This window comes from Vicugna pacos, chromosome 4 (genome assembly GCF_048564905.1).
Source record: "Vicugna pacos chromosome 4, VicPac4, whole genome shotgun sequence".
Classification (NCBI taxonomy): domain Eukaryota; kingdom Metazoa; phylum Chordata; class Mammalia; order Artiodactyla; family Camelidae; genus Vicugna; species Vicugna pacos.
Window position 1 is genome coordinate 42513798 of NC_132990.1, and position 22588 is coordinate 42536385.

The 22588-nt window shown below is 41.0% G+C and overlaps 1 protein-coding gene and 1 long non-coding RNA gene across 7 annotated transcripts in view; one reads left to right on the forward strand and one right to left on the reverse strand.

Annotated features, from left to right (window-relative positions):
- The window catches only part of PRUNE2 (prune homolog 2 with BCH domain), a 230198-nt gene that overhangs the window by 90951 nt on the left and 116659 nt on the right, over positions 1-22588 (reverse strand). For 5 of the 6 annotated variants that reach the window (XR_012072048.1, XM_072959623.1, XM_072959622.1 and 2 more), the window contains exon 1: positions 11389-11450. The exons of the other annotated variant lie outside the window; for it this stretch is intronic. Coding sequence is in view for 4 of the 5 variants with exons in the window: in XM_072959623.1 (XP_072815724.1) it covers positions 11389-11415 (27 nt within the window). In the remaining variant the exon portion in view is untranslated. Of the gene's footprint in view, positions 1-11388; positions 11451-22588 lie in introns of those variants that run through there. 6 annotated transcript variants of the gene reach the window in all.
- On the forward strand, positions 11555-16001 carry LOC140696060 (uncharacterized). The gene is made up of 2 exons (XR_012072041.1): positions 11555-11626; positions 12375-16001. It is a non-coding gene; the product is annotated as an uncharacterized lncRNA (long non-coding RNA).

The following is a 22588-nucleotide window of genomic DNA, read 5'->3' on the forward strand; positions in this document are numbered from 1 at the left end:
GTCAGCCCCCGATACACTGTAACCCTGTGACAGCAGCAGCAGGAGAAACAGGCACGGTTACACCTGTCTGTCAGGTAGGTCATTAGCCATTATCCATCCTTAAGCACAGTTTAGAGTTTATCTTTTTACTCCATGTGTGTTGGAAGGAGTCTTTTCCTATCTAAGATTCTTTTGTTGCAGCCCATTTTTCAAAAGTATGTAAGCTCTAAGATTTCTGATTAGAAGAGCTGCCAGGTTTAGAGAAAGTATCTGACAAATTAGCCAGAGACTGTAATGGTCCAGATGCATGGAGAAACGGGTTCTTCTCCAGGTTCTGCTTTTCAAGTTTGACGGGTCTCAAACCTTAGCTGCATCAGATCCACCTGGAGGGCTTTTGAAAACAAACGCCTGGGTCTCCCTGTCAGGGATTCTGCTCTGGTAGGTCTGGGGCCCATCCCAAATCATCATTCCTAGCAAGCTCCCGGGTGATACTGACACGGCTTGCCTGGGGACTCCACTTTGAGAGCCCCACTTAGATTCACAGCAAGACATTTCATCTTTCTGAGCCTCAAATTCCTAATGCGAAAAAGGAAGAGTCCATAGAGGCAATATAACTCTTTGCTTCCGCTTTCCTTGACTCTAAAAAATAAAGCTAAACAGCAGACACCTTCTACTGTATTTTTATCTTAGCCAATAGGGTTAGGACAAAGAGTTGGTTAATTGAAATTTGGTTAAAGAGGAAAATTGTTTAAAATAAGTATTATACTATAAAATAAGATAGCAATTCTATGATTTTGAACATAAAATTATGCATCCATTTATAATTAGTTCATGTAGAGCCAGGGCCTTTGTAAATGTTTTTTTTGAGCATGAGTCTACAGGAGATTCCATCCTCTGTGTTGCAAAGACCATACATATAAGGTCGAATTTTCCATTTCTAATTCCAGTTTCATTAATGTGGAATAAAAACTGAGACGTATGTGACAGAATCTGAATGTAGACTCTGTCTGCATTTTTACAGTCCCCTCCTGATTTTTTATAGCTGTTTTGCCCTAATTTGAGAGCATATTTTCATTGAGAATATGTTTCATTTCATTTGAGACTTTCCAAAGCATTCATCTTAGAAATAACTATCTTTTTCTACTCCTGTTTCATCAGTTTCTTTAAATTGTGTAATTATATTAACTAGTACAACTGGTATCAATGAGTTTGAGGGCAAACAGCTGATTCTCAGCAAACACTGAATTCAGTTAATGAGTACACCTGCCCCTGCGCATCATCGAGTTGTCAGTGAGCTGGGAGCTTTCAGCTGAGGTTATCAGTCAGTACGTAGCAGAACAGAATGGAGAATGTGTTTAGTTCAGCACACGACTTATGGGAAGACCAGGAGAGCTTTTACTATGAGGAGCAAGGTGTACAGCCCTACCTCCTTGTCCCTTAAAAATCAGGATTTGAGTCACAAGATACATTAACCCAGAGCCTCTCTTAACTTTTACACAGATCACCCTGGAACTTTGTTAACATGCAGATTCTGATTTAGTGGGTCTGGGGTGGGGCCTGAGATTCCACCTTCCTACAAGTCTCCAGGTGATGTCTGTGCTGCTGGTCTGTGGACCAGATGCATTTTCTGCTTCTAATATGGGAAATCGGGAATAGGCTGAGGTGGCCCTTGCCAGGAGCGCACTGCCCTTCCACCCACTCCCCCCTTCCAAAATCCTGCACCCGCTGCTTCCTCCTCGTGGAGTAACTCCAGTTTCTCTAAGCTCCACAATTCCCTCCATCCCCAGGTTGTGCTCATAACAGTGGTTCCTAACTCATGTTCTGTGTGATAATCCTTGTGTCTCAAACTAGTTGGTAGGCAGGGGCCACGGCTAAGATGCTTCTGTGCCCTCTGAAGAAGCTTCCTATAGAGGTGCTGAAAGTAATGAATACACTCTCCAATGACAACACCTGAAAACCACCTGGATTTCTTACAGCCTGGGTAAAACAGACTGCTCAACATTTCAAGGCAGATGTTGGACACAGCATACAGTCTCCCAGCCATGGGTTTTCTAATAACTGAATGCTGATCCTCCCAGTTGAGCAGAAGACGAGGCTCCAGGGCAGCCTTCTATGCTATGCCGAGCCATCCACCTGGCGGGGGGCCGAGACGAGAGCTACAAAAATATTTCTCAAGACGGGTTTCCTCTTCTGCTTCTCTTCCCCATACCTGTTGCCATTTATATTAATTTTTAAAAATTCTGAATGTAACTAGGCAGCTGGTAGCTGGGAAATTAAGAGTAGAGTCGTTTTTCTACCTGCTGAGAGAGGCCACCCTTCTACCTGACTGAGTATAAACACAGGTATGAGTCCCTGGGACGGGGAAGGCAGCAAGCTTCTTGCCTCTGGTGTCTCTGGGTCAACCTCCCCCAGGGCCATCCCAGCACATACACACAACAGCACTGCCTCGACATCGGGAAGGTAGACAGCAACATCTCAGGTAATCCTTAAAAATGATATTCCTGACCAACAGAACTTGCTCCAAACTAGAAGCATCTGACTTCATTCCTTGACTATAGTCTGGAACCATCATAAAACCACAGTTCTGTCTTTAGATTTAGAAGAGTCTGATTGGATAAAGTGGTATCTAAGGTGATTAAAATTCTCGTCTACAATGTTTCAGGACATCCTATGAATTCTTTACATCAGAGGTCACAGAATTCTGTGATTGGGCAAAAATTGATTTGCCCTATTTTTACATGCTTTCCTATCGAGCACCATGAGATATAGTGAGTATCATTTTGTTCTTTTAGGGTTTTTGTTATTAATTTTGTTATTCAAGAAGTGATTTTTTAAAGTCATCTGTTTCTAAAAAGGTTTGGGTTGTCTCTTTCTAAAGTACAGGCATTAATGATTTAAATAATCCTGTGGCTAAAAGCTAGTTTCATTATCAAAGAAAAATATTTATTGAAGTCCTTTTATAGAGGGGATTCAGGTTAAGTACTCCTGAATGGAATGGCAAATCAAGTCTGGGCATCAAGAAAACAAGCTGGTTTTTCTCTGTTTCCTGACGATCCCTCCTCTTTACACTGAAAGGAGGGGAGAGGGTAGGTGTTTGTAAGGTCCCTTCAAGTTTTGGTATTCAATAAACTAACAATTCTAAGATAAAGGGATGTTCAGAAGCTAGGGGTCTATCAGGGATGGAGGAGAAGGTGATAAAGGCACAAAAAAGTTTACATTTTAAAATTACTGGACCTATAAGAGAAAATATGATAATATAGTGAAGCAAGGAAGACCCCTGGCTGTGAGATGAGGCAGACCTCAATATGATTCTCGGCTGTGCCATTTATCGTTACACGACTTCGGGTAATTTACATAGCCTTTATTTCTGCATCTGTAAATAGAAATATTAATACCTACTTCATAGTTTGAGAGGATTAAATGAGAATAATTAATATAAAATGCTAGCACAGTGCTTGGAATATTATAAGTAATACTCAGTTTAAGAGGGATTTAGTTTGCCATAGACACATGCATTTTTTTTCTGTCCATCGTTCTTTCCTTTGGGGAGGACCCCTCCTCACTTCATGTGGCTGGTGTGGGGCTGTCCTTACCCTCAAACTGAGCTCTAAGTTGGGAAGGTGACTCAGGCGCAGCCAGACTGTACCTCACCCACTTGGCTACATAATGGTTTCAGGAATAATATGTGACCTGATCTAAGCCAATCAGAGCCTTCACGGGAGTTTTGTGAAGCTCCTTCCTCCTTCTTCTGGGATCTAAGATCACACCTGTCTGAAGCTACCCACGGCGATCCTGAGGAATCGTGGAAAGAGCTACCTGAGAGGGAAGCCAATAGAGGCAAGGGGCAGAGAAAAAGAGACACGCTCTGGTGATACAGTTTGGCTTTGAGTCCAGGAGGATCAGAAGCTCGGTCTACCTGGGATTACCACTTACCAGAGCAATTAGTTCCTTGTTTTCCTTAAGCAAATCTGAGTTGAGTTTCTATTACTTACAACCAAAACAGAGAGACAAATCTACAACTTATGAAAACCTGCTAAATGATTATAATAGAAGTGGACATTTGCAGGAACCAAGGCCACTTCAAGAGAAAATCTTTTCTTCCAAATCATTACTTTTTCCATTTTAGAAACAGAGAAAGAAGATACGGTTTGTTTTTTTTTTCTCATTAGTCACAGCTAATGGCTAGCCCCTTGGTGATTGAAAGTTAAGTCATTGAGACACCAAAAGAAACTGGGGAGCCAACCAGCCAGACTCCTAGTAGCCAAGGGCAGGGAAATAGCAGAAGTAACTGGCTGACCACGGGAGACTTTAGGATGACTTGTCAGGCTGCACCAGCCTAGGAAGCTATCATTGAACAAAGATTAATGAGCAAACAATCAAAACCTACAAGTGCTAGACGGCACTAAAAGAGAAAGCAAAATTCTATTTTTATCGACCAATGTTGGCTTTTCCATATATGATCAAAGTTATCTTAGTTGATGTTTATCAATTCTCTAGCCAGTAGCAAGAAAAAATTAATGATACTCATTTCATAGATGAGAGCACTGTAATTTAGGGAGCTTCAGGAAGAGTCCCAGTATCACAGGTAAAGCAGTGACCAGAACCTAAGTTTTCTGAGCTTTGTTCTAGTATATTTGTAGATGCCACGTGTCCTCATTCAGGCTGAGTGCCATATCTGAGATGAACATAAAAGGAAACTTACTAACATCTTCTTTTAGTCACTTCTCATTCTCTTATTATAATCTAAGCAAAAAATAGCAGAGGCCAAATTTGGATCATTGATAAAATTACTTTGCAGCCTCATAGTTTAGAAGGGTGTGTGTGAGAGAGAGAAAACTTATTTTAAGAGAGAATTTCACTATACATTTATATCCGGAAATAGTGTAAGCCCCGAGGTGGCAGGCATTCAGGAAACTTGGTGTTGGTATGTGAATAAAACATACGCATACCGCAAAATTAGGCAAAGTGTTATATGATATGCCATATGCTATAGATAATTTCTGGTCTGGTACATAAAAGAAATAGGACGTCCTGTGTTGTTGTCCTTGCAGGACAACAAAATGAACAGGAAGTTGCTAAATAATTTACGAGTGGCTTCCTCCTTGGGCTTTCCAGGATTCCAGCGTCTGAGACGACAGCAGAGGAGGTCTAAGTGAAAGCAATTATAGCATCATCTCCTGCCCCAGTAGAGGTTCTGAGAACCACAAGCCTTCCTCTCCTCCACAACGACCCAGGAATGGGCACAGGTGCAGCAGAGCATCAGACTATGGGAGAGGTATGAAGTGGTCAGTGGGGAGGCCATCCCTAGTCCTAGTCTCACAAAGTTCAGTTGTATCAATAGCAGTTTAGGTCTGTTCATGTGTGGCTGTATCCCTTCTTGATGCGATAAAACTAGAAACCTGCTTATTTGTAGGCTTACCGTAAACAGAAGCACGAGGAGATACCTTGTGCCTTCTCTTCCTTATTTAAAGGTAAGAGTCTATAAGTAAATTGCCAGGTTGGTGTGTCTAGGAATTATCGAGCATCAGCAGTCGGTTGCCTCCAGCCCCATCGTTCCTTGACAGGGGCACAGATGATCACACAAACCAAGCTCAATATTGAATCACTGGCAGTGCTTAATTTTACTACTAATATCAGCGAGAGCAGACATTTATATAAACCGCTGTAGGGCAACCCTAAGGGTGCAGAGTGCAAGACCATACAAAAATATTGTAGGTCCCATAGTCAGAAGCCTCACCAGGAGCTATCTACTTTAGCAACATAGCCTCAGGTACAAATTTACATGCAATAATTCATATTCTACCAAATAAATCCCAAGCAAACAGAGTAATGAAAAAACACATTTCCTGCTGTCAAGAAAATTTCTGGCAAAATTAATCAACCATTCATCCATTCAGGCTCTTTGCATACCCTTTTGTCAAAGAGGGAATACTAAGAGATTTCTTTTCTCTTCCACGCACTCATTTCAATGAATTGAAGAATCCATCAAGCTTGAGTTGATTTATTGAACTGTCTCTTAGCTCAGCAGTACAACTACAGCAAATGAACTGGTAACTTCTCCTAAAACCAGCAGTGATTCAATTCAACAATATCTGATTTATTTAACTGTTCATAATTCCAGATTTAACTTACTCTTGCATTTTAGCTGTAAGCATATTGATTTTCAGTCCACTTCTAAACAGCACAAATTTTTAGATGAAACCTTGCCCATTTGCATGCATTATTTAGTATTCTGATAGCACTAATCAAAGCATATAGATTCTAAGACTTCCACCTTTGACTTTAAAAATACACTGATAATAGGTAGTTTTAAAAAAGGATTTCTTTAAAGATCTACAGCTTTTCTCTAATGCCAACTGTTTGTTCTGGTGGTTAATATTTAACATTAACATTGAATGACCAGTCACTGTGGTTCAAAGCACTGAAGACATATATTTCTTATTTTTGTATTTATTTTAACCATTCAGCCAGGTGAGGAGAGTCACTATGGGGTGATACTGAAGGCATAAACGTTAGAGAGAAACCATGCCGACTGTTTAAACGTGGGTTTTCTCACCAAAACTCGTCCACTGAGCCCCACAGAGCCCATTTATCACATACCAGCTTTGCATTTTTCTTTGTAAAGATATACGACCTTTGCCTATTAGATTTCATTAACGGGGCACCATACAAGGCTCCTTTGCACATGGCAGGATAGAAAGCTCAACATCCTCGCCTGAAGGATTTGTGGGAACGAGCTCATCTTCAATCTTTGTCCCTGGGAGGCACTTTTAACACCTGCCAACCACAGCACTATCATCAGAAAAACATTTAGAGATTTATCTTCGGGCTGGTAATTATAAGAGATAATTTGTTTGGAGTATGGATAAAGTTGGTCTAGCATAAACAAACTAGAGGCTCAAATTACATGACGAACATCATTAACTATTGATTTAACCACTGCGGGTCTGCATGCTCACTGACATGCTGAAGATGGTAGGTTCCTATGTGACAACTTTGGGTTCAAAATTATGGTTGTTGACAGGCATGCATTCAGGGCATGTTCAGTGTCACAGTGGCTTTCATTGCTCTCCTTCTTTTGAGGCTCCAACTCCAGGTAACTTGTTTAGAACTCTGAACATTAAAGAATGTAGATTGTCCTATTTTAGAATTCAGGATACTTTGTTTTGGGAGGATATTTTTAGAGGGATGAAGTCAACGACATCATGTGTCAAGGAGCACTTTTCCCCTTTCACAGCCCTTTACATATATTATCTCATCAGAGCCTCACAATCAACCTGAAATGGTGAAAATGGGCAAAGCTGGCTTTTCAGCTCATTTTACAAGTAAGGAAACAGAGACAAAGAGGAGCTAAGGTTTAAGGACTTTGACCAAACTACATTATGGGTGGATTCCTTAGGATATTCCATTACTCGCATCCAAGGGATTAACAAGTGCTTCAAAGTGCTCTGAGGAACCAAGAGCAAAGCCATCCATCTTTTGTGGGTAGAGAAGATGTGACTTTGTATACAACCCTATTTCCCACACAGAAACCCAGCTCGCAGAAATGAAACAGGGACCCAAGGGGTAAGAGAGAAATCTCATGGGCAAATATACAGAAGATATGAGAATAAATGCTAGATTTCCTGGTTGGGATACCAGCTGTACCCAACGCAACTCCATCGTTAGGTGTCTCAACATGAAGAATTGCAGCCTCAAGCTCACAGTTTAAAGCAGTGCCTTTATACTCAGTAAGTACTCAATAAATGATGCTACTAATAGTCTTTAATGCCATCATTAATAATGGTAACAAAAAATTCCATTAAGCCTTTTCCAAAATACAGGTATTTTGTAATTCAGGATTTATTTTTACTTGAGAAAGTAATACACAGACCATAATGAAAATTAAGCTAGGGAAGTCCCCTTAAAACACAAATATTTATGCAACAAAATGTATGTAGTGGAATGAAGACCGTAAATATCAGGTTAGTGTTTGCTGCTAAGGATTTTTTAAAATCCTGTTTTTTTCCGAGCTTTGTGGATTTCAGAATTGCAGATGAGGGATTACAGATGTGGACTAATTCTCAATTCATTGTTAAATATTGAAAAGTCATTGCTCAGTGAAAAAGAGCAGAGATCACGTCCAGTTATATGCTGAGACAAATTTAGAATTAGGCATTGAAAAATCATCTGGTTGACCACCAACATGAGTCAACTCAAAGGAGACAGCCAAAAGGTATTGAAGTAAAATCTCATTAATATAAACTCTACTAATGAATTCAAATGGGGGGCATGTTCAAAATTCACACGTGCTTTCTCAATGAAAGCATTTAGTAGTTCCCAAACACTGCAAGAGAAATGTTTTACCTGCTTAAGAACAAGGTTTAAAACCTTTATATTTAATTAAACATTCTCATAATTAATTAAAATGTTTCTATTTAAATAGAAATCTTAGTGACCAGTTTTCCCTAGTTATCAGGTTATCTGTTGTCTGATTCTAGTTTTTATGCTTCTGGAAGTTAGAAAACTTATTTTTATTTAAAAAATAATCTCTAATTCACATCTCATTTATTTTGGCTTTTCCTGCATTTATCTAAATTAGTAAGTTTGAACTCCACACCAGATGAATCCTTTCCTAGAGTTGGGGCCAAATTAAGATTTCAAAGAGAAATTTCTAGTCTAACCTTAGTGGCTCAGGTTATACTCAGATAATTTTTTAAAGTTATTTATGTCTATGACCCCCAAATTCCATTAAGTGTAACACATTTGCTGATCAATCAAATGTGGCCCTTAGATAGTATTCATTTCTGTATCAGTTGAGTTTTTAGATCAACCACACTAACAGTGTTGGTTCTCAAATATCACAAGACTGTTTTTCTTTATGTGATTCTTCCCTAAACTACAAAATTAAGTTGTGATCTCTCCTGATGTTATCAAGATATATTTGGTACAATCACAAAAAGAGTGTCATGGAATGACACTTGTTGGTGCCAGCTAACAGCACCAACAAGAGATTCATGAGCCAGAATTCATGAGTCCAGAAAGCATATCTAGAAATGTAATATAAAACAAGGCTGGTGTTTCAAACTTAGTGGGAAATGAGTGTTTTGACTTATACATCTTATCAACATAACCGTTACACATCTAAAGAAAGAATGCTAAAATTCCAGCTGGATGAAAGCTCTAAATGGAAAAAGTGAAAAAATAAACTATTTGAAGAAAAATCAAGGAAACTTTATACAATCCTGTACTTGGGAGAGTTTATTAAGAACACCCCAAAACTCAAAGATGTGAAGGAAAGACGACAGTTTCCCTTATAAAAATTTAAAATTAAGTATATATTTAAGAAAAATATATCACAAAAGTCAAAACACAAACAATGGACTAGGACATTCATCTGTAGCACTTATGACAAGCAACTATTAGTCCCTAACATATAACCTCCCAAAGTGATAAGAAAAGAGGCAGACAGCTCAATGGAAAAAAAGGCTTGCAATAGAGAGAATAAAAAAAAAAAGATCAATGACCATATGGAAAAACGTTAATCTCACAAGTAATCAAGGAAAAAGCAAATTGAACACACATGCAACACCATTTTTACTATCAAGATGTCTAACATTTTAAAGGAAGAAAAAGTCAAGAGCTGCTCAGGATATAGGAAAATAGTTCTCTCAAATAGAGCTGGTAAGAGTGTGGATTATGACAAAATTTTGGAAAGTAATCTGACACTATTCATATTAAAAGTAAACATAGCTTATTAATCAATAATAGTTTTGCAAAACTATTCCATAAAATAAAAGAAATACAATGTAAGGATATATTACAAGGATAATTAAGGCCTCATTGTTTTGTGGTGGCAAAAACTTGGAAACATTCTGCCTGTCCCTCTGTGGGGCCAGTCTTCCCCCAGAAAAGGACAGTCATGTCCCATTCAATCATGGAAAGGAAGATCATCTGCCGTTAACTGAGTTAGGGATAAATCTTTACTTGACATACTGTGAAAAGAAAAAAGAAAATTCCAGGATAGTGTATATAGTATGATCCTGTTGTTAACATAAGGATAATTCCATATTCTATCATTCCATATATATGTATATATATTGCAAATATACGTATATATGTCTGTATCCAATTTGCAAACATAGAATTTAAGTTTAGTTACCTTGGGTGAAGGTAATTGAGGATATAGAAGTGCAGGATAATGTAATTAATGTTTATGTGTTTTATACCATTTTCTTAATAAAACAAGCATGTATATATTTGTAATTTAAAAAATATGATTAAAAAAAGAGAAGACAAACTATGAGTTTGTCTTTGGTTTGCACTGTAGAGAGTCTAGATTATATGCTCAAGTTTGTCTAATAAGCACTTGCGGTTTTGAGAGTTAACAGAGGCGCCTTCAGCAACTCATTTGTTAAACAGTCAGTTCCTTCTGAACGAAATGCAGGTCATTATCTACCCAAACAAGAAACAACTCTGCAGATGTGTCTCCTATGCCAAGTTCAGAGTCTGTTATCATAATCCTTTATTTGGTTGGCAAATATCCTCATAAGATGTAAACTTGGCAAACCAAACATTCCAAGGCCAAAGCAATAAGAGGAGTTGAAGTTAAAGCACTAGATGAGTGATTCGGGAAAATTCCTTCTAGAATAAAGAGTGGACTGCAGATTTCCTTTAATGGGGACATGCCTCACAGGTGATGGGCTGGATGACAAAGGGTCCAGGGATTTGGAGGACTACACAGATCAGGGTTTTGCTTACTGCAAGGGTGGGGCTGTCTGCTCCTGCCTCATGGCCATGCCTCTCCACAGCTGCCCCTCATCACCCCTCTTGCATACTCAGCCTTAAACCTAGGAAGCCTCCGTCCCTACTCCACTCTAAACCTTGCGGTGTGCGGCCGATATGAACTCGCGGAAATTGCTAATCTGGTTTACAAAGACACACCCTAGCATTGCCTTCCAAGTTCCCACAGTGCTCCTCACAGGGTGGACAATCACTCTCTTCCCTTCCCTACCCAGTCCTACCCCTACCATGAACCCCTCGTTGTTGAATCCTCCTTGGAAAAGGAGCCTGACTGCTGAGTCCCCTGCAGTGTAACCCATAGCTCTCACCTCCACTCACCATAGCTGTGCCTCACCCATCTGCCAGGACTCCATACGGCTCTATCTTAGACCTCATTTCAGAGACCAAATCAAAGGGTGCTGCCTTGACGAGCATCTTTAGTTGGCTCCTCACAGCTGGGTCAGCTTCTCTGAGAAGTGGCTCCTCTCTAGAAGGTTTCAGGTTAACCCTAGACCCTCCCTACCAAGTTGCTCCTGCGCTGCACCCCACAGTCCTGCAAGCCCTGAACTTGCCCAGCCTCAAGACAGAAGAAACAGCCCAGAGTTAGCCACAGAGTCATCGACGGTTTAATGGATGGGGGCCTCTTACATGTCTGAAGCCAGGTCCGGGAGCCATAGCCCACCGCGGGCTGCAGACCGCAGGCAGAACATGGCGGCGGCCGTCTGCTTGGGGTGGGGGGAGGGAAACGACCTGTTATAGGGGAACTGACGTCACGTTGGCTCATCAGTTACCAGGGAAACTAGCGGAGGAGCGAGTCCTTCGTGGCCCCTTTGATAAACTATCTCGGTGGAGATTACAACCACCACCAGCTGGGGCCCCGGGGCAGGTATGTCGGCATTTACTGATTAGGCTCCATGGGAAGGTCAGTCCTGTGGGGAGGATGTGGGTGAAGCAGGGAGTGGTCCGGCAAGTGTACAGAGAGCAGAACGGCTGTCTTGGGTAGCCTGACCATAGATTGCTTTACTAAGGCCGTGCAGCCGTTGCTTCAGTGGGTCCTGACGTAGGCTAATAGTTCTACCTTCCAGCAAAGAGGAAGGGCAACAGTAGCAGTAGGTATCAATTGCTTTTGTCTGCCCAGCACTTTACTCTCCTGTTAACAGACCATTCTCTGTGGCCACAGAGATGGGCAGGTGATCCAGGCAGGGCTAATCATGGCACCTTACTCTCACTATCCCTGGTGACAGGTAAAGACAAGGGACTTGTGACCCTACAAGCATCAATCTCTGAGCTTAGAGACATGCTTTTTTTCTCTGAAAGTGAAACTTTCCTAAGTGTGTCTAGAGCAATTGACAGCACCTGGGCCCAGAAGGGGAGAACGAGGGAGACCCAGAAGGAAGCAGAACTAAGAGATGGAGGAGAATCCTTGCTTAGTATCATGAGCCGGTGAAACCCCTCCTTTTTTTTTAATTTGTGAGGGAGGTTAACTAGAGTCAATTTGGTTTGGTGTCTTTAAAACCAGAGTCTTAACTAATGCAAGTTAATATTTATTGATTCTTTGATGTCCTAGAGTCTTTAAACACATTGCTCATTTTCATTTATCTTCCACAAATATCCTATTATATCCTCCATTTTAGTGATGAGAAGACTGAGGCTCAGAGGGGCCCAGCAACTTGCCTAATGTCACACAGAAAGTCAGAGGAGAAGCCTCAGTTCAAACTCAGTTCTGTTGGACCCCAAAGTTCTGCCCTCTGCTTCACTACGTGGGCTTCTGTATAGGAGTTGCTTCCTGGATGTGTTCGAAGGGAAGAAAATCAACTGGCCCCTTTAAGAAAAGAATCCTTGAAAGACTCCCTCCCGAAATACTCCTGAAGGCTGACAGCAAATCCCTTGGGGGCATTTCTTCTCTTTGAAGACAGCCCTTATCTTCCCGAGTTTCCATCTTTCTCCCTTCACACTCTGCACTTCTCTTCTCCCAAGAATTCTGGCCAAAGTTCAGACATCTCCCATCACGAGGAAGGCCTTCTTCCCGAAGCTAATGAGAAGAAATCCTGACATCTGAGGGAGTGCAGGCTGCTACAGGGATCAGAAGTCTGATGCCTTGATCTGCCCTGCAGGGTGATTCCACCTGACCTGGAGGAATGGGGAGCCACCAGAGCTTTAAGCAGGGAGCAGGGTGTGATAAGATTTGCGTTTGATTGTAATGAGCAGACTGGAGATGATTTGTATTCAAGAACAGAAAGCTGGTTACAAACAGATGGCCCCATAAGAGTGTCCCCAGCAGGGCCACCACCTGCAGGCTGTGCTCTGGACTCAAGTACCCAACAACAGTGGAGAGCGGGGCTGAAAGCCAGCCCATGATCCAGGCCGCGAAGACTCACAGAGCCATTCCTTGGGGTGGGGCACTGTGGACTGAAGGAAGGAATCTTGCCCTAATTTGCACAAAGGTGCCCGTGGGCTAGTTGCCTTCTTGATTGTAAAACCAGGTGAGGTCTTAAACACAGGCAGTAGCAATGGAATTAGGAGGAAGGGGATAAGTTCACATTTGTCTCCTGAGTGCTTATATGAAAATCAAGAGAGCTGTATGATATCTCTGAGAGATATCTTTGTGTGTCTAGAAATTAATTGAGGAAAGGTCTAAAAAAAGGATTTGGAAGTCGTTAATGTGTACCCAAAGGGTAGTTGGTGGGAATGTGGGCTGAGATTGAGTCTCTGCTGCAAAACGCAAAAGGCATAGAAATGCATTGTTATCTACCGAGCTGTACTAGGAGACAAGTATAAAATTTAAGGAAAGAAATGATTAATGTTCAACAGAAGGTCCCTGCTGTATCAATTTGCCAAGCTCTTTGGTTCCTCACGTTAGCCTACCTAAATCTAAACCCGTAACACACACATAAATGCAAAAGAAGCTGAACTTCCCTTTTGCCTCACAAATAGCCTCTTCTCATACACTCTGCTGAGCAGTCTGGATGGATATAAACAGCTGTTCATTGCAAGAATGCTAGATATCCTTCACTGACAGATGGCAGCAACTCCGCGGGGTACACACTCACACACACACACATGCACACACACAAACACAGAAACCTTAGTAAGGTCCATAACATTGATACTCATCAATGAAATTACTGAAATTCAGAGTCAGGAGAAAGTCCTGGAATTAAAAACATACTTAAGTTAGTATTTCTCCCGGGCTCCAGGCCAGCTCAGATTTTACCTGGGATAGTTACTGTGAACAAAAACACTTCCCATTTCTATTTCACTTTGAAAGACTGAGAGATAATTTGTCACAGTCGGATTATTAAATGGTTGTTCTAACTACCTCAGATTCCCCTCTGCCCTTGTCAGAGGAACAGAAGAACTTTAAATTTGTACCTTCTTGGGACGCATACCAGACAAATCCACAATGGAATGCGGCAGAATGTTTGTTTGGTTTGTTTTAAATCACCATATTTGGAAATTTTTCTCATAGAAAATATTACTAGAATTCCTCACTAACTCCTCCAACTTCAAGCCAAAATGAGTAACTAAACAGATTGGATTAGATGGTTACTGTGATAGAAAGAAAATCAGATTCTTTACAAAACTAGTTATAGTTTTCAAAGCAGTGGGCTTTTCTCCTGCCCAATTTAAATGTAAGAACTAGCAGATCTGGACCTCAAGAAAACCCAGGACACGATTTGAGGTTATCCTTTGAAATGCCTTCTCTTCAAGAGAGATAGATTAGTTATGCTCTTCATAGAATCATATACTTTTAGAATTAAAGTGAGAGCAAAATTGAATGTTAGGTTTCAGATAGGCTGTAGAGGCCATTTAATTTAATCACTCACCCAATTATTAAATTTCTTACACCTTATTCTGCCAAGTGGTTACGAAACCTGGGACTGAACATTTCTACAGATGGGAAAGTCATGACTACTTGAGATGGCTCATTCCATCTTCGGGTAGGTCTATTAGAACTTCTTTCCTTATATGGGAGCAACATTGTCTCCTTAAACTTCTTCCTGCTGATTTTGAAACTCCTAAATAGATAATTGATAATAATAATAATGAACATTTGAGTGCTTACAACATGGCAGGCACTGCTCTGAGCATATGACATAGATTCTTTTATTTATTATTCAAAATGATCCTTTTGAATAGGTTAATATTGCTATTAATATCATTCCCAATCTATAGAGATGGAAGACTGAGTCATAGAAGAGTTAAATAACTTTCCCAAGACCACGTGCTTTAAAAGTGATGGATCCAGGGTATGGAATCCGGCATACTGACTCCTGAGTCCAAGTACTATAATCAAATAACCCAAAGACTATAATTTGAAGTTGCCTGAATGATTCCAACGTGTCATCAGGGTTAATAACCCTGGATCTAGTCAAAATCTGTCATGTTCTGATTGCAAACCTGTAAAAGATCACATGGCTGTTACAAGGCAAAAGACCGGAACTCAGGTCTCATAACTCCACAATCTGGAATGGTTTCCAACATGCATTAGTGTCAGCATCTCATCCTTACATCTAGTCCCTTAAAAATACTAAAAAAGCCAGCCCTTTGTAGTGGGAAGGATGCATGCGAGAGCGCACATACGGAACAGCTAGCTTTAGGATGGACTCAGGTTGGGACTACACAGAACGTGCTGATCTGGCAGAGAAAAAGCGGAGTAGCAGGCCTGCCCCTGACATGTTAGCACTGCCCCTCTCTGCTTTTACTCTCTTGCTCATGAATTAAAATGTTCCAGGACATCCTAACCTCGCCTGTTCCATAGAAAACATTCTATCATATCCTAACGAATCACCTACTTACTGATAGACTTTTCTTTTCCTTATGGGTAAGCATCATTTTTTTAGAAGTACCGTCAAGTAGTTCTAACATTAACTCAAAGTCTTGCTGGATTTTACAGGTCAAACACCTCCTATTTGTTTCTTCCTTCAGATGCTTGCAGAGGTGTCCTGGCAATCCATGCACTTGCTTTCCATTGGATCAGTTACATAGGACACTTCATAACTCCATCACTTCCGTCCTTAAAATTTTGTGACAGACTTATATATTTCCTTTTCACTCTTTTCTACTTTGTTGCTTATTTCTCATTTTTATTCATTCAACTATTTATGAAACAGGTATTTATCGAAGGCCTTCTGTATTCCCTGACTCTGATTTATTTTTATTCAAGGCATTTTTCAAAGCCTGAGATCACACTGTATGTTTAATTGTTTTCTTTATTGCCTGCCTCCCCCGCCCCAATAAATGTTAGGTCCATGAGGGCAGAGACTCTATCATGTTTATACTGTGTCCCTGATGCCGAAAGCACTGGCTACCCCATGGTAGATGCAACATAAGTATTTATTGAGTGAATTAACAAATGAATAAGTGAGTGAGTGAGTGAATGGATGCGTAAATAAAAAAGCGGATGGATGGGTGTATAGATGGATGTGAAACATGTGCCAGACTCTGGGGATATAAAAAAAAAGTGTTCAGCTTCCTCCCCTAAAGAAGTTTGCAATCCTAAAGCAGCTAATTTAACTCACCCAACAGGGATAGGATATTTACCCTGTTGTCTTTTCTAGTTTGGTGAAATATATCCTTGATCAAGGGGGTACAGAGTAACTGGGAATTCAGCCTAAACCAGGCCCTGATCGCTCTCCTGGTCGAATAAAACTCTGGGAAGCTTTTTGCTTGGCTCTCCTGCCACGTGGCGCTACTCCCCTCTCCTCCCAGTGGCTCGGACGCCTAGCATTTCATCCTGACCTTCGGATGCTGCCTCCACCCTTGCACAGCTGCGATCTGTTTGCCAACACAAGCGTTTTTCAAAATCTCCTTAGATATGTAATGTTTTCGGCCAAGCTTATGTCCCGAGAGCACTGGAGGACTCCCTAGAGTTTGGAATGAGAAAGCTGTGTTGTTAAAAAGTAGGAAACAGGGGACCCACCTCTACCAAGCAAATGTTTGTCATAGAAACTAAACGGATGCTTCACACTGAGTGTGAAAAGACCCTGGAATTGTCTGAATGCTGTATATTCCCCCGCTGCAAGTGATACTTACACTGCAGTATTGGCAGCCTTTCTCAGGGCTGGATTAGCCAGTGCAGGCAAAGTATGTAATCGGTATTAATCTCCCAGACTGGCACTGCTCTCGCCTATCAATCTGCATAAATTCTACCGCAAAACTTTAGGAAGAAATGCTATTCAGAGCAAATGGTGCGTCAAATTCAAACAGGCTATCAAGATTGCTAATGGATTTTAATAGCAGCTATTACAGCGTAATAGTATTTTCCCAACAGCTGTTTGTTGATACAATTCTCCGTTCACAGGACCTTTTTGTCCAATCCCAGGAGATGGCCCGCCTGTTCATTTATAATCATTTGGTTCCACCTACAAACAAATGCTACTCTATTTGCATTTGGAGACTGTGAATGGTCTGCAGTTTGACCCACTCCCACCTCATTCAGCGAAACCAGCAGCGAATATTACAAGCTAGATTAATTAGTTAATATTTAGCTGTACTAACTACTGCCAGAATAAATACTGTCAACTGGCCAAATCAAAGAGAAGCTTCCACTGATTGCTTGGCTACATTCTGAGTGATGTGAGCTGTTGAGAACTGCCTTTTACGCTTATGTAGATGAGCGATGGGTTTCAACGAGGAGGATTAAGATGGACATTTTTTAAACAAAAGGACACATAAGCCGTTCGGACATTTTCTGTCAGAGATGACTGGTTGTAGAGAATGCCAATAAATCACTGCCAAAGGGAAGCGCCTGATTGGGATTAATAACTGTGATAATAATCAAGGTGAGGGGGAACGTACTAATGAAGCCCAAAACTTTGTTTCCTGTGAAGTGGACAAGAGATTATAGCACTGAAAATAAATATTAGTTCACAGGTTCATGAGGAATCACCTAAGGAATGCGTTTAAAATGTGGATTTCTGGCCCCTACCCCAGAGATTTGACGCAGGGCCCAGGAATTCACATTTTAACAAGCACGCCAGAGGATTCCGGTGCCCATAATCCATGGACCACACTTAGAGAAAATCCGAGAAAAACGGCTTTAGCTAATAAATATGATACATCCCCAAAGGCTTCGTGAAGTTTTAAGCTTTAATGACTTCAGAAGTACACATGGTTTTAAAAGTACATAAAACATCATCTGAAAGTTTATTTTTCTTCTTTTTACATTCATTTAGTTTTGTAAATTTGGAAAAAATAACTTGTGATTATAATTTGTTTTTCTAGTGAATGTTTGCTGTCTTCAATCAGGAGATTAAAAGAAAATAGAAAGTTTCAAGATTGCTCAAATCTTTCACTATGCTGTACACCAGAAACTAACACAACATTGTGAATCAATTCCACTTCCATTTTAAAAAAATTACTCTAAACTTACAAAAGTAAATAAGTGTAAAAGAAAGGAAAACCACTACACTACTCTTCCAAATGAAGTTTTTTTTTTTAATAAGTCAATAGTTTTTATACATCTGAGACTATTAATGTGTAAAACTGCACTAAGGATTTGGGGGCAGACTCTGTAGAATTTACTTAAATGTAGGCTTGATGAAACCAAGAAGTAGAGGAATGCTCAGTCCTGTCTGGCCACTATTGGTTTGGATTTAGAGGAATCTGCACGCACACATCTCAGTCTGGCAGGTGCTGGTGGGTCTCCTGAACTAGTGCTGCACAGTTGCAGAAGAATCAAGTGCCAGTGACAAAGAGAGGGAATGATGGCTCTGTGGAATCAGGGTATCAGAAAGGATGCAGGCATCTTACACTCCATGGAACTTTGCAGTCCACAAAAGCGCTTACATCCACATGATCTTGTTTAACCTCACCATCCTGACGTGTGGGGAGCATGTCTCCCACTTTACAGGGGAGAAAGCTGAGGCCCTGAGGAGTTTCTTTGATGGGTCCAGAAAAAAAAATCACAGATAGCAAATGGCTGAGAAACCAAAGCCAAATCTCTGATGCGTCTCTAGACCAGGGCCACCCTTGACCAGGGGCCCAGTTCAGGCAAGGAAGCCGGTGGGGCTCAGAGGGTTCAGGAAGGAGCAGATTAGAAGGTGGCAAAAAAGGGACAAAGACAGTAAGGTCTGCTATGCTGCAGTGCAAGGCAAGGCTGGAGATGTGGACTCCAGATGGGGAGAAACAAGCCCTTTTCGCTGGAGGCCACTGAGCTGAGCCGGTGCAGGTAGAGACCTCAGTCGTGTGGGCCCTGCCTGCTTGCCTCCTTGTCTGGGTCCTCCTCCCTGGAGACAGCCTAAGGGGTGTCATGGAAACAGTGCATCCAAAGCCAGCCTCTGCCATAGAGTTCCTGTGTGACTACGAACTCACTGTTACATCTCTCTGACTTTCAGTTGCCTCCTTGGAATGATTAACATAATGATAACTACCTCTTACGTACTGTGGATTTTAAATAAATTAATCAAAATAAGATGGCGTACTTGGCAAACAGCTGGTCACTTCCATCTAATCTGACCCCTCAGTGTAGCAGTGGAGCTGACCTCCTCTCCCCTGGTTCGGGGGCGGCTGGGGCCTGTTGTCACCCAGCCTCAGAACCCGCACGTAGCAGACACGCCATACATTTTTCTGAATGAATGAATGGATATCTAGGGTCAAACTCATACTCTCCCCATGACACACCAGTTCCTTCCCTGAAGTCCTTATTTCTATCACTGGTATTTTTCTTTTCTTACCACCTAGGGCAGAAACTTTGGAGTGACCCTTTATAACACCCCCGTCACTCCCTCTTAGATCATCAGACCACTGTTCCCCTTCTGACTTTAATAATTCTAGGTTGTACGCTTATGACTTCTATCCAAAACTATCAGAATAACCTAACTGCACTTTCTGCCATCCCTACCCAGCAAGCTGTATCCACATGAATCTTCCTAAATCTTACTATGATTTTAGCCAAAGTCCTCAAAAAGCAACAGGTAAGTGGTGCCATGTCCCGCATCCTGGCTACGTCATACCTCTCCCTCCTCACCTCCTCTTACGTCTTTTCAGACTTGCTCCACTTCAACCAAGCTGAACACTCTGGCTCTCTCAACAAACCTTCAGTTGACCACATCTGTGCCTAGCAAGAAACCTGTACAGAACAGGACTCAATAGATGTTCACTGAATTGAATCAAAGCAAATTGAATAAAATTGCCTGAATCCTTATGCTCAAAAATGGACATGAATCAGAAGCCTCAGCTGGGGAGTTTAGCACTGCCCTGTACCTTCCTCACTCCCACCACCAGCTTAACATTTTGCAAGATTCCCCCACCTTCTCTCTTCTAGAGAGAGAAAAATACATTAATTGCTCCAGAGTAGAACGTATCATCAGGAAAGGGAATATGAGTCTGTGAGGAATAGTAACCTATATTCGTGTAGGTCACGTGTATCTCATTTGATAAAGTGGTGTTTGTATTCCAACACTGCAAAAATTTATCAGACATATCATTCCAAGTCCAAGTTTGGAGTCTTTAACCCCCAAATGAACCAAAGACTTACTCTATTGAATTTGGGAACTCTCATTTTCTAGACTTGAGTTGAACATAATTGTATCCCTGGGCATCAAAGACCAGGGTCAAATAATTGATTTTCTCTTTGCTGGGAGGTTTTATTTCTGGTCACTAGGTGGCTCTGAATTTCCATTGGAAAATAAGTCTTTAGAAAACTGACAAAAATGTGCAATTTTCACTAAATAATTTAAAAACACTTCTTTCAAAAAATTTTTGCCTTGAGAACACTGATCAAAATTAAAAAAAACCCCACAAACTCCAAATAGCAATATATTTGTCCATCTACCTTGTCTAGCTTTCAGAATACAGAATTTATAGTTTCATATGAATTTATGGCTATTGTATTAGTTATGGGTGCAATTTTAAAATGACTCACAAACTACAATCCAAATAATGTTCCAGATCTTCCTTGACATCCTGATAAACATTGTGCATTGAAAATATCCTAAGTCAAAGATTTATTTAATCCACCTAACCTACCAAACATCATGGCCTAGCTTAGCCTACCTTACATGTGTTCAGAACCCTTATGTTGGCCTACAGTTGGGCAAAGTCATCTCACACATAGCCTATTTTATATTTAAGTGTTAACGATCTCATGTAATTAATTGAATACTGTGTAGTAAATGAAAAAAGAGTGGTTTTTTGGAGTGCAGGATGGTTGTAAGTGTATCAGTTTTTACTCTCATGGTCTCATGGCTGACTGGGAGCCGTGGCTCGCTGCCACCGCCCAGCATCACTAGAGAATGTCACATCACGTATTATTATCCTGGGAAAATGTCAAAATTCAAAATTCAAAGTATGATTTCTCCTGAATGCATATTGCTTTCGCACACATGGGTTGAAAAGTTGTAAGTAGAACCGTGGTAATTTGGGGACCGTCTTTGTGGTCAAATGATGGGATCTATCGTATTTTTTAAAAAGACTTCAAAATGTTGTCCTATAACTTTAATTGCTTTAAAATCTTCCCTAACCATACATGAACAGCCCTTGGAAGGTCTGGAACAAATTCCTTAATCATTTTTAAGGCTGACAGCTTTTAACAAAAAGAACTGTTGGAACAAGGATTTTTAGCCAGTTTGGAAGTCCTCATACTGGTGGGGCAGGGAAAAGTAATTTATCACCCTAAGTTCCACTTTGCCCGTAAGAGTGAGTCCCGCCATACAATCTGAGTCCTGTAAGGATTTAATGTGTTTCCAAATCTTGAATGACAATACTGTCTATATCTCATTGAAGAGTGTGATAATATAGGAAGAAGTCTTCTGACGCCATCTCCGCATAACCTGTTAGTAAAGGGGTGGGAGTGATGGGTGGAGAAACATGGGGGCGGGGGAGTGACTATGCCTGGGAGTAATCTAGATGTTGTCTGCTGGACTTGAGCTTTCTGGAGCAGACCCACCTTTAAAATTCACTTTTTACTATCAGTTTGCCAGTCGTTCTGCATCAGTCTACAGATGCCACAAATGTTCATCTCTTAACAAACTCAGAGAGAGGCTGTGAGATATGTCATGATTTTACTCCTGTCCCCTTACCTATCCCTTTCCAAACTCTTCAAGTTTGCCCTATTTTTTTTATGTGTTCAAAATGCAGGCCATGCAGAATGACTGATCATGCATCCTTTGGTCCTGATTCCTGTAGGCGGGTGTAGGTACATATCAACTGAAGACAGTATCACACTGAGCTGCAAGCCAGGCCCTTCTCCGTGGGCTTGGCTGTTGACATGTGAGAAGTCTAAATGGATGCACTTGTTTTGCAGCAATCTGGAAATCTTGCTCCAAATGAACTACATAAGGTTCTTTTACTTGCATTCAAGATAAATCCCAGACAGGACAATCTTCAAGTGAGAGCAGCAGACATTGTACATTCACTTCTAATTTGCAATTAAAAAAAAACTGATAAAACAGCTTTTGTTACTCCCCACGGCATTTCTGCTCCAGCCCCAGTAAATGCTTGTCGCCTCTGAAGCACCTCCTGCTGTCACGTACCTGTGTTCCCTCCACCCAGGACACCATTATCCCCCTCCTTCTCCACCTAACAGACTGTTCTTCTTTCAAGACTTATCTCAAGCGATGTGAAGATTGAAGTCATCTGTCCGGGCCGTATTATAATGCAATGACAAACAGCCCAGGCATTGGAATGAAGACTACATGGGTTTGAAGCCCAGCTAAGTGACTTCCTGGTTATGAGATCTTGAGCAAGTACTTAACTTCAGTTTTCCTCATCCATCAAATGGGATGATGAGTACCAGTGTCACAGAGTTACATTAGGTTTTAAACAAGTTACCTGAGTACTATAGTATAGTGCTGTTGTGCTGTGGGCTGTGTAGGTGTTGGTAAGTTATGTAGGAAGTGTACAG